The sequence below is a fragment of the Phoxinus phoxinus genome (assembly GCF_949152265.1).
Source record: "Phoxinus phoxinus genome assembly, chromosome: 4".
In the NCBI taxonomy this organism is placed as follows: domain Eukaryota; kingdom Metazoa; phylum Chordata; class Actinopteri; order Cypriniformes; family Leuciscidae; genus Phoxinus; species Phoxinus phoxinus.
Window position 1 is genome coordinate 6,856,588 of NC_136879.1, and position 12,368 is coordinate 6,868,955.

The 12,368-nt window shown below is 47.3% G+C and overlaps 1 protein-coding gene across 1 annotated transcript in view; it reads left to right on the forward strand.

The window, feature by feature from the left end:
• Nucleotides 1-3,208, forward strand: part of LOC306997439 (uncharacterized protein) — a 13,965-nt gene extending 10,757 nt beyond the window's left edge. The window contains exons 3-7 of the mRNA XM_079610744.1: nt 1,311-1,537; nt 1,625-1,664; nt 1,767-1,795; nt 1,881-2,709; nt 2,815-3,208. Coding sequence (XP_079466870.1) covers nt 1,435-1,537; nt 1,625-1,664; nt 1,767-1,795; nt 1,881-2,709; nt 2,815-2,911 — 1,098 coding nt within the window. The 5' untranslated portion in view covers nt 1,311-1,434 and the 3' untranslated portion in view covers nt 2,912-3,208. The remainder of the gene's footprint in view (nt 1-1,310; nt 1,538-1,624; nt 1,665-1,766; nt 1,796-1,880; nt 2,710-2,814) is intronic.
• The last annotated feature ends 9,160 nt before the right edge of the window (nt 3,209-12,368 follow it).

Below are 12,368 nucleotides of genomic sequence, written 5' to 3' on the forward strand. Positions count from 1 at the left end.
CGGGTGGTGCACATCACCGAACACCTGGGGAACGCCCACAGCATGCGCAACCTCGAGCTACGGGCGATTATGACAAAATACGCCCACCGCAGAGTAGGGCTGTTGGAACGAATTTCGAAATTCGAATATAATTCGAATATTAAAAAAATCAATACTATTCGAATGCTGAAGTTACTATTCGAATATTGCTTTTTTTTTATTTTTTTTATTTTTATTATATGATATCTTGCCTTTCTCGCCAACTTGGCTTACACAGGCATGTGAAAATGAAATGCTTTTGTTTCGTCTGATAAACAATTAACAAATTGAATCGTAACACAATTGTGCGCGTTATCCACGCTGCATCGTCATAACAATACTGTCAATAATGGCGGCGAGTAATGTCTCCATGGAAACGGAGATCACCACTCCTGACAATTTGAGAAGCGATGTGTGGAAGGTGTTTGGAAATGGGAAAATTAAATCACAAATAAATTCTGAATGAAATATCACTCCTCAACTTGCAACCTTACTGTGCGTTCACACCGGACGCGAATAGCGCGTCAAATTCGCGCCTGCCGTGTCTAGTTATACACTTGACCACTTTTGTGTCCTTTCGCGCCTGACGCGCTATTCGCGTCCGGTGTGAACGCACCATTAGGGCACATCTGACAACGCTACACCATGACAAGCTATAGGCGATCTGTCCAAGGAACCGCTGCTAAAACAGGCAAGAATGACTTATTTTCTTCTCTTCATCACGGGGCTTACCAGCTGTCTGCTGTCCTAGCCGCGCAACAATCACTGACAGAGTTGTGAAAATCTGACACAACATCAGACAACTGATCAGTGGAAAAATGTCCATTCAAGTTGCCAAATTAAAGTCATTCATTTTGTTCCGCTGTTTTATTGTTAATAAAAAAACGCGATCACCCGTTTCTAAATGTTTACTGTAATGTTAGCTGTCCCTCTAGTGGACAGAACGTGTAACAACAACAACCAAATGCTATAGTGGCATTGACGATCCATAAGCCTGTGTAATGTCGCAAATATTAATAATAGGATGAATTTGAGCATTTAATATTCGAATATTATTCGAATATTAAATAAAATAAGGAATGGAATTCGAATAGTATTATAGAGGAAGATTGACAGCCCTACCGCAGAGTCAAGCTGCTTAATGTGGCTTGTCCGCTCTGCGGCAAGGTTGTCAAGTACCCGGAGAAACATCTCCTGAAAGGGCACCGGGACTTGACAGTAAGTCAGTGTAAAAAACTTACAAGATGTTGTTTGACCCGTTGCAATCATGTTTTTTATATATATTTTTTCAGACCCGCTCGAGGTCAAAGGCAGTGCGGGCGTTGGAGAAGTCGGTGACCATGGTGAAGCTGCTGTGGGACAGCAAGCCAGCCGTCCCCATGGCCCCCGACTTCTCCCAGGCTGAGGCCCCACTCGATGCCGCCGGGGACGAGGCCTGTGTCGGTAGACCGACCGGCTCCGGTGTGGGTCTCGCCGCCTCAGGTGGCCGTAGCACCGGTCGAAATGGACGAGATTATTGGTGTGAATCCGTTTATCATCGCAATCCTAAAAATTGCTAAAATTAATGAATGGTTATTAATAACTAAATTGATGGTTTGTTTTTCAGACGAGCTGTTTAAAACATTTGACGGCCTGGCAGCGCTGTGCAGCCCCGAAGAGCACTTCACTCAGCTGAACGTGTTGCCACGGAGAAATCTCTCGTCCTTTCCAAACTAAAAAGTAGTTATTGATCATTGATTACATATACACAGCCCCGAAGAGCTGGAGGCTGCTACAGGTATGAATCCCCCGTGTCATCACAATCCTAATAGTGCTGCAGATAATCAGTAAGTGGTCAACTAAATTGATGGTTTGTTTTCCAGAAGTACAGCCTCCCGTCTTTGAGGATTTGGCACCATTCGGGCCCACAGCGCTGCCAGAATTCCGGGATGTTGACATGGGAATCGAGGATTGTCCGCTCTGCCACAGGACCTACCACCAGTTGAGCCAGTACCTCACCACCAGCCACGGGGTCCGTAACAAGGCCGAGCGCAAGCTGCTGCTTGCCATTCCATCCGGGAGGGTGGACATCCTGAAGGGCACCTGCCCAGTGGCTGCCTGCGGCAAATTCAGCTCCCGGATGGACCGCCACCTTAAGGGCCACACAGAGCTGACGGCCGCAGCTCGTCAGCAGACGATGCAGGCTCTGAAGCGGAAGAAGATATTGGGGGACCTCGCCGAGCTGAGGGCGACCAACCCGACGGTGCCACTGGCCTCATCCCTGGACCTGGAGGATCCCACAATCGCTCCGGAGGAGGTGATGCCGGGGGAGGAGGTGCTGGACGACCCTAACGCTCTGCAGTTTCCCTGCAGCAACCCTGGCTGCAGGCGCATCATCACCAGCCTCAGGGACAACGTGGCCGACCTCAACGGGCAGGTGGAGACCCTGAGCCGGGCACTCAGGGACGTGACCCGCCGCTACCGCCTGTTGAGGAGGAGGTCGCAGCCCAGCACCTCCGCCCAGGTCACCAGAGAGACTTATGGCCGCTCTCGGCTACCCCGAGAGGGGAGAGGAGGAGGAAGGAGAGCCCCGTGCCGGGTCACCTGGAGAGCCGGCCGGCGAGGCCCCCACCCAGCAGCCTCTCGCCCCCGCCCAGCCACCTCAGCAGCAGCAGGAGAAGCACCCGTTCCCCGACCACGTGCCAGTTCTGAGTGAGTACTTTGTCTCTTCTCCCTCTCCCTCTGCGGCCAATGTTCCGACCCCAGTGTTTTTGTTCTGACCCCATTTGCTCTTGTGTGTTTTCTTTCTTTTCACAGATCTCCTCCTCGAGGAGTTCCGCGGCCACCAGGAGGGCGCCGACCCCACTCCGAGGCTGGTGAACAACGTGGGGTCGAAGGTCTTCCGCATTTGTAATTTTGTGGGTACATGGCGGGCAGGCACACGGACCTGGCCCAACTGCCGGCTCTCCCGCACCGTGATGGTCGGCCTGGACAGGGAGATCAAAAATTTGATTCGCTCTGTTAGGCGGAGGGTGTTCGTGCATGAGGTGGCGGTCAAACAGGCCAAGAAGGGCCACCTCATCCCCAAGGCCGCCCTCCGCCAGTGCGTTGCCTCCACCAAGGTTTCCATTCCTGAGATCCTGGGTAAGTTTTTGCCCCCTCTTACCTCTCAAACCTTGGCGAACCACACACACACGCCCCTTAACGCTTGTCTTTTTTTCCCTCACAGCCCGTCTCAAGGTGACTGGCGACAGGAAGGACCAGTGGTCGTTTCATGTGCACCTCACCGCCTAACTCGCCTGTATCTATGGGTATCGCGGTGGGGTGTTCCAAAATATGACCATTGGTGGAGGCAGCGCGACAGGGAGCCATGGATGGATGTTACGTTATTAATGTGAGTGGTTTCTCTCTCTCTCTCTCTCTCTCTCTCTCTCTCTCTAACGTCGTTTTTCGCTGTTTCAACAGATTGCTTCCCACAAGACCAACCAGGCCTTCGGGGCCGCTCAGCTGGCCTTGACTGAGGAGGAGTACGGGTGGCTGACGGAGTTCCTGGCCATGAGGAAGGAGTTAGTGGGCGGTAGCGACGCCCACTACTTCTTCTTCACGTCCAAGCCCAGCTCGTGTAAGAATCTTAATCAATATTTTCAGGAGGCATGGGCTGGGATGGACCTGCCAGGAGCTCCGACCTTCACTGACGTGAGGACCTCCATCGCAACCCACGTGAGTTTCCTAGCCCGTGTTTCTGCCTTGTGAACTTCTGACGTGCGCATGTTTGTTTCCAACTGTGCTTTCCTCTCTGTACAGGCCAAAAACACCCACAGCCCCGGGGACAGGCACAAGGTGTCCAGATTCATGTGCCATGACACCTCCATGGCTGACCGCTTTTACGCGCTAAACCTGGACGCAGCGGAGGCTGTTCGAGGCAGCCGTGGAGGGTGAGGATGCCCCTCCAGGGACCCCGGAGCACCCCACCACCTTCTCCGGCCCAAAGGTGGCCAGGAGGAAGCGGCCGCCGCCAGCCCTCTGCAGACAGAAGAGGATGACCCGAGGGAGTCCGCTTCGGTAAGTCCAACTTTTGGTGGGTCCGTTTAACCGTTTGTCTGACGAGTGGCCGTGTTCGCTTATTCTTTGTCCATCTCGCTCTTTGTAGGAGGAGCCTAGCCCAGCAAAGCGGCGCCAGAGGGTCCTGGGACTGAAGAACCCTATGGTCCGGCTGTCCCCTCTGAAGTCCCCACACAAGGTGGCACAAGAGTGCAGCCAAAAAAATGCTTTGATGTTCTATTTGTTCAAAAGTTGTATGTTCTCATGTTGTTCAAATAAATGTTTGTAATGTTACATTTGTCTTGTCTTTTTAATGCTAATTGGTGGACCTAAGACCTCGTTCAGGGGTCGGAAGGCCGAAAAAGGGTGAAAAACACATGCTTTGTTAAATAACTGCAGTAAAATAGTTTTTGTGAAATCTCGCACGTACACACACACACACACAACAGCGTAACAGCCCGCAATGCTCTCCATGGACCTTTCCTCACAGAAAACTGCCTTTAAATGTTTTAAGTGTATCGCTTTTTGTGGTTAAATGTTTGCACATGTCCTATTAGAATTAGCTCTAATGTGCTCAGCGTGATATTCAAACTCTATATAACGTATTTTCCGGACTATAAGTCGCACTTTTTTTCATAGTTTTGCTGGTCCTGCGACTTATAGTCAGGTGCGACTTATATATCAAAATTAATTCATACTGACTGAGATGAACCAAGAGAAAACATTACCGTCTACTGGACGTATATGGATTTTTTCTTACCGTGGTTGAAAAGCAAGAAATTCCCCCATATAGAAATAAACCGCTTTAAATCCCCCCCAACAACAGAATTTCACGCAAACACCAGCGCGCACGGCTAAGGCAATTAAACATAATAAGGAACATGTTTATTACATTTATTAGTTCACATTTAGAACAGAAATGTAATGTCTAAATAAAGTGCTGGCAAAACGAAATATAGGCTAGGCTATGGTTTACATTTTTTGCTAGACAGATTTAAATGAGTTAAATGTTACCTCAGAAAAACTAAACTAAAAACAAGCACACTTTGAAATAGTCAAATTATCATCAGGCAGTAATAAATTATATTCCATATTTGGGTGATTCTTTAACTATGGTACTTTTCTTGTCCCTGGATGAAATATTAAAATCTAAAAAACATTTCTTCTTTTTTGTTTTTGTCACACTTCGCCCAAATGGGAACTTATAAAAAATGTATCATGGCTCAATCATTCTTTTTATTATATAATATGAGGCCTTTTATACATGGTTTTTACTGTTTTCCCTCTGTCCCTAAGCCAGACTTTGAACCTTCAACCTCGCTTAATTCTAAATTAAATATTTAAATAATGTAGATTTCAAGTACAAATTATAAAATAATGTCTATTTCAATTATCCATATTATATATTGCAATATTTGTTCACATTTTCCTATATTTTTCATAAGTAGAACCCTTGTCCCTTGGGTTCACTGTCATTTCCACCACACTGTACAAAACAGAATCCTGGGATCATTGTTTTAGGTTTGTATATTTAGTAACCATAGCAACAGAACCCCCACAGTGGAACACACGGCTGGGTGAAAGGGTGACCTCTTTAGGGGGTAATGAAAGAAGAAAAATCAAGGTAAATATGACTAAAACTGAGAGTATATTTATTGGTCGTCATTTCCAAACGGCTCATATTTCACATGGATGTAAAAATAACTGGATAAATTTAATTTAATAATGTGTAATTTGTGTATATTTAATACTAACTCTAAAACTAATATTAGCAGGCTAACATAGCATGATATTTTAGAGGGAAAGGGAGGAAATGTCATTTCCACCACGGTGTGTCATGACTAAATGATGATGGAAGCAAGATGCAAGAAACTCAAGTTTTAATGACGTGAAACACAATACCACGAGAACACACAATTAACAGTCCAGAACACAAAGCAACTGGCAACGCAGGGACTAGATGGTCAGTGCTGATGAAGTGATGCAAAGTCCGGTAGGTGAAGTGATTCAGGTGATTTCGTGAGCGGTGAAACAATGAACAGGCAGGAAAGACGAAACAGGAACACCAACGAGCAACACAGGATCTCAGACACTGACATCAAACAACGATCTGACAATGAGAGGAGATAAGCAGTGAGTATATATAAGGATCGCGAATGAGTTGCAGCTGTGTGATGGTGATGAGACGATGGGGATCAGCTGGGGCGCTGATAACTGAGCGTGGGTGGAAATGCCCACTCGCGCACACCCACACACATGTAAACAACAGTAACACGAGACAAGAAGGAAACAGTGAGTTTACAAACCGTGACAGTACCCCTCCTCCTAGGAACGCCTCCTGGCGTCCCCAGACTCCCTTACCTGTCGATTGTAATCATCAATAAGGGAGTGATCCAGAATCTCTCGGGCAGGTACCCAACTTCTCTCCTCCGGACCGTAACCTTCCCAGTCCACCAAGTACTGGAATCCGCGTCCCCTCTGTCTCGAGTCCAGAATACGATTTACCGAATATGATGGTTCCCCATCTACGAGACGCGGCGGTGGAGGAACCGGGGCTGGCGGATTAATACGGGAATAAAACACTGGCTTGATTTTGGAAACATGAAACACGGGATGAACTCTCCTGTACGCTGGAGGAAGGTTAAGGCGGACTGCCACCGGACTAACGATCTTGGTGACAGAGAACGGGCCAATAAATTTGGGAGCAACCTTATTCGAGACGGACCGGAGAGGAATGTTCTTTGTTGAAAACCACACTTTGGAACCGACGACGTATACGAGAGGTCTAGACCGGTGGCGATCGGCTTTGACCTTGGTGCGCGCCCCTACGTGGAGTAGAGTCTCACGGGCTCTAGTCCATGTGCGGTGACACCTCTGGACAAAAGCGTGGGCGGAGGGAACCGCGACTTCGGATTCCAAACTAGGAAAAATTGGTGGCTGGTAACCTACACTACACTCAAACGGAGACAGGCCCGTAGATGACACTGGTAATGTATTGTGGGCGTACTCCACTATAGACAATTGTTGACTCCATGAAGTAGGATTCTTAGAGACCAGACATCGTAACGTTCTCTCTAAATCTTGGTTGGCTCTCTCAGTCTGGCCATTGCTCTGGGGATGGAACCCGGAGGACAGACTGACCGTCGCCCCCAATAATCTACAGAATTCTTGCCAAAATTTGGACACAAACTGGGGTCCCCTGTCGGAAACCACGTCTGTCGGGAGGCCATGTAAGCGAAAGACGTGGTCAACGATAGCCAACGCTGTCTCCTTGGCTGAGGGTAATTTGGGCAAGGGAATGAAATGAGCCGCCTTCGAGAACTGGTCCACCACGGTCAAAACTACCGTGTTACCCTGAGAGGGTGGGAGGGCGGTAATAAAATCTAGCGAAATGTGGGACCAGGGTCTCGAAGGGACTGACAGCGGTTGAAGGAGCCCATCAGGAGGTCGATTGGAAGTCTTACCAGTGGCGCAAGCTGAGCAAGCCAATACAAAATCGTGAACATCATGAGCCATAAGTGGCCACCAGAATCGTTGTTTAACCAAAAACTTGGTGCGACTAACCCCTGGATGACAAGCCACGTTGGAACAATGCCCCCACTGAATAACGTCGGACCTTACTGACTCCGGTACAAATAAGCGGTTTGGTGGACAACCGGCCGGGGGCGTTACCCCTTGTAAGGCTCTCTTGACCTTCGATTCGACCTCCCATACGAGTGTTGAGACAAATAGACTCTCAGGTAAAATGCACTCGGGAGTAGACGGGCGTTCGGAACGGCCAAAAATATGCGATAAAGAGTCGGGTTTGACATTTTTGGAACCCGGGCGGTTCGAGAGAACAAAATCAAAACGTCCGAAAAAAAGTGCCCACCGAGCCAGCCTGGAGTTCAGTCTTTTAGCAGTCTTAATGTATTCCAGATTCTTGTGGTCGGTCCAGACGATAAAAGGTACCCCTGACCCTTCTAACCAGTGACGCCATTCCTCCAACGCTAGTTTGACTGCCAACAATTCTCTATTACCAATGTCATAATTGCGTTCTGCAGGGGACAAACGATGAGACAAAAACGCGCATGGGTGCATTCTGTCGTCTGTGGGAGAACGCTGGGAAATCACTGCACCTACCCCCACCTCTGACGCATCGACCTCCACCACGAACTGACGTGATGGATCAGGGGTAGTGAGGATGGGAGCCGAAACAAAGCAACTCTTCAGTTTGGTGAACGCAGCTTCTGCTGCGTCTGACCACCTGAACGTCGTTCTGGGGGAGGTCAAGGCGGTCAGAGGTGAGGCTAGTCGGCTAAAGTTGCGAATAAAACGCCTGTAGAAATTGGCGAACCCCAGAGACCGCTGTAGGGCCTTACGGGAATCTGGACTTGGCCATTCTACCACAGCCTTAATATTCTCAGGATCCATGCGTATTCCCTCAACCGACACAATGTGACCTAGAAAAGGAACAGACTGTGCATGAAAATCGCATTTCTCCGCCTTGACAAAAAACCTCTAGCAACCTTTGAAGCACTCGTCAGACGTGCTGCACATGTTCCTGGAGAGATGTTGAAAAAATCAATATGTCATCCAGGTAGACATATATGAACAGATCGACCATATCTCACAGCACGTCATTGACGAGCGCCTGGAAGACTGCAGGACTATTGGACAAGCCGAACGGCATAACCAAATATTCAAAATGCCCTCTGGGGGTGTTGAAAACCGTCTTCCATTCATCCCCCTCCCTGATACGGACCAAATGATAAGCATTGCGTAAATCCAATTTTGTGAAGATAGATGCTCCCTGCAACCTCTCGAAGGCTGAAGACATCAACGGCAAAGGATAAGTATTCTTTACCGTGATGCTATTCAGCCCTCGGTAATCAATGCAAGGTCGCAGAGACCCGTCCTTCTTCCCTACAAAAAAGAACCCTGCCCCCGCTGGAGAAGAGGAAGGACGAATGAACCCCGTTGCTAGAGAATCAGAAATGTATTTCTCCATGGCCCCCCTCTCTGGAACAGAGAGCGAGTATAACTTGCCCTTCGGCGGAGTCTTACCTGGCATTAAATCTATTGCACAGTCATAGGGACGGTGCGGAGGTAGAGACGCAGCCCGAGACTTACTGAACACTTCCTTCAGGTCCAGGTACTCCGTGGGCACGTTAGATAAATTCACTGCCTCCTCCTGAAACACAGAAACAGACACAGACGAACAGGCAGACACCAGACAAGACTCATGACATTTAGTGCTCCATTCCAATACTGTCCGCTGTTGCCAATCGATTCTGGGGTTGTGTTTGATGAGCCAGGGGTGTCCTAAAACGATGGGAGCCAGGGGGGAGTCCAGGATGTAAAATGATAATGTTTCCGTGTGATTGCCAGAAGTGATGAGCGTGACTGGTCCAGTGACGTGTGAAATGTGAGGTAGGTCTTGACCATTGAGTGCATGAACCTCAATCTGGTGGGTGAGTGGTCGGAGTGGAATCTGTAACTTGAGTGCTAGTGAGTGGTCCATGAAGTTACCTTCGGCTCCCGAGTCCACCAGTGCTTGACAGTCGTGCTCGTGAATAGACCAACGTAGTCTTACCGGGAGAAGAGTTGATGTAGATGAGGTCTTTTCGGCAGAGATCCCGCCCGACAGTAGCCTCATACTTACCGTCGGGCTTGCCCTTTTACCGGGCAGAGGGAGGCAAAATGTCCCGCGGCTCCACAATACAGGCAAAGCCCCTGGGATCTCCGCCTCTCCTTCTCCTCCCGGGAAAGCCGAGCTCGCCCCACCTGCATGAGCTCGGGATCGTAGAGGTGACCGACCGCATCCCCGCCGCTGGCTCTCTGTTAACCCCGGATGGCGACTGGGTGGAATGCGCCGCTCCATCCGGGATTGACGTGCGTCCACTCTAAGAGCCAGCTCCACGAGTCCGTTGAAATCCTCCGGGAGGTCCAGGGCGTAGATCTCACGTTGAATGCGGTCGGCCAGCCCATGCAGGAACATGTCCCACTGCGCTTCGTCGTTCCATTGGCACTCTACCGCCAGGGTTCTAAACTCGATGGAGTATTCCGATACCGATCGTTCGCCTTGCTTTAACTCAGCCAGAACGCCGGCCGCCTCTCTACCGGTGTTGGCCCGATCGAACACCCTCCTCATCTCGACGGAGAGTGCCTGGAACGACTCGCAGCATGGATCGGCGTTCTCCCACACCGCCGTCCCCTAAAGCGCTGCCCTCCCAGTCAGCAGGGTGAGGACGAATGCCACTCGTGCAGCCTCCGTGGCAAAGGTGCGGGGTTGTAGAGCAAAATGCATCGAACAACGGGTCAGAAAGGCTCTACAAAAGTTAGGCTCACCTCCATAAACCTGCGGGACCGGCAGACGGGGTTCTGACTGGGAGGCGCGATCTGGTGCTGTGGGAGGGGTGGCTGGTGTGGGGGGCGCAGCGGGACCTCGCAACAGTTGTACTTGCTGGGTGAGCTCGGACACCTGCGTTACCAGTGCCTGAACCGCCCTTGCCGTGTCATTGAGGTTCTTCTCCTGTTGGTCCATCCGATGAATGCTGCTCCCCACAAATTCCTCCAGTGAAGACGGAGCTCTTGCTGCTTCCATGTTAGGGTCAGATCGTGTTCATTGTGGTTCATTGTGGTGGTAAAGACAGGTTGTGGTGGAAATGACATTGTTCATGCTAAACAGTAAATTATTTGGGCTATAATACTAAAACTTTAATGTGAAAAAAACCCATATAATTAATTAAGTTAAGGTAGTAAGGAAATATTTATTATTGTTACAATATTTTTGGTAAAAAATAGATGTTTGACAAGTCTGACTCTTTCTTTAAGATGGCAAGCAATACCACAGCACAAAGGTCAAAATCATATAGAGAAAGAATAAAATCAGATCCACTTAAATATGCAGAGTTCACCACATAGAGCAGTAGAACAGTAGTTTTTAATTGGAAGTTGCCTATCTATGTAATTTCCGCCACACCATGTCATTTCCACCACAACACATATTTTAAAGTAAAACACATAAAAAACATACAATCACACCAATTATATTCAGTAGTGTTGATAATTGTGCAGGTAGGGGTAAGATATGTGTATACACTTTGAGAAATACATGATTTTGAGCTATGATAAGTAAATTAAATGTTCCAGTGATCTAGTTGTATGTGTTTTTTAGTGTAAACATTGTAACATCTTGACAGTTACATTTCTGAAAAATAAATAAATTACAAATTTGATCAGAGATGTGTGTGCTATTTAATCAAATATATTTATAACAGAAGATATTTAATTAGTTTCTCTTCAAAACACATGTTTTGCTATGTGATGGAAATTACCGTTTTCTTGGACTGTCAGATAAAAATGGAAATATATATATTATTCGATACAAATCATCACTGCCAACTTAAGGGGAGGTTTCTAAACAGATTGAGAAGGGTCATTATACGAAAACGTGCCATTTTGTGTCCCTCAGGGAAAAGAAGCTCTGTAAATCTTACAGTTTTTACCAACTGCTTACACACAAAATCTTTTCATGTCACACGATTGTTGAAACCTCTCACTCAAAATGCAAACCTATACACCAAATCTCCAAAACCATAAGCTATTTCTCAGCCTTTGACTCAGTTTTCAATTGCATAAAACACTTTTTTCAAAACACTACACACAATTCTCGACCTAAAACACAAAAATCTAATGGGAAGTGACTTGCTTTCCTTTTCCAAACACAACCAATCAAAATGCTACACTTATTCACCAGGCCACACACACACTCCTCACATGTGCATACACTACAGTAATTGCTGATCACACAATCACTGCTTTACTGTAGTATACATTAGGCCTATGAAAACAGTAGGTCACAGGTAAGATTACCTGTTTTGAACAATGGATTCCTGGGACCCCCAGGACCACACACACAACAATTGTGTTCTTTACTGTATTCTAGAATATTTTTTTTGGTTTACATATGTTTATGGTTTTGTTGTATGCTACTGTAAACAACAGTAATGTTAAATATTTTCTGTTTCTACATAGCATTGGTGTTTCCAGTGTAGATAATTCATAAGGTTTACAGTGTACTTGTTACCCCTCTCAGCAGATTACTTTCACTGTAGAACGTTACATTGAAATGTAGATATAAGCCTATGAAAGACTAAAGAGCTTTAGATTTAGAACAACAGTGTTTGCATGATATATCCAAAAATGTACTATTATGAAAGAAGTGTTTGCCATTTGATGCAAATGCTTCATTCTGACTTGTGTTTATGGCATTTTGAATGCAGTGTTACATTTTGAAGGAGATGTGAGGCAATTTGCATTTTGTGTGTGTAGTTTTGGGAATTGTG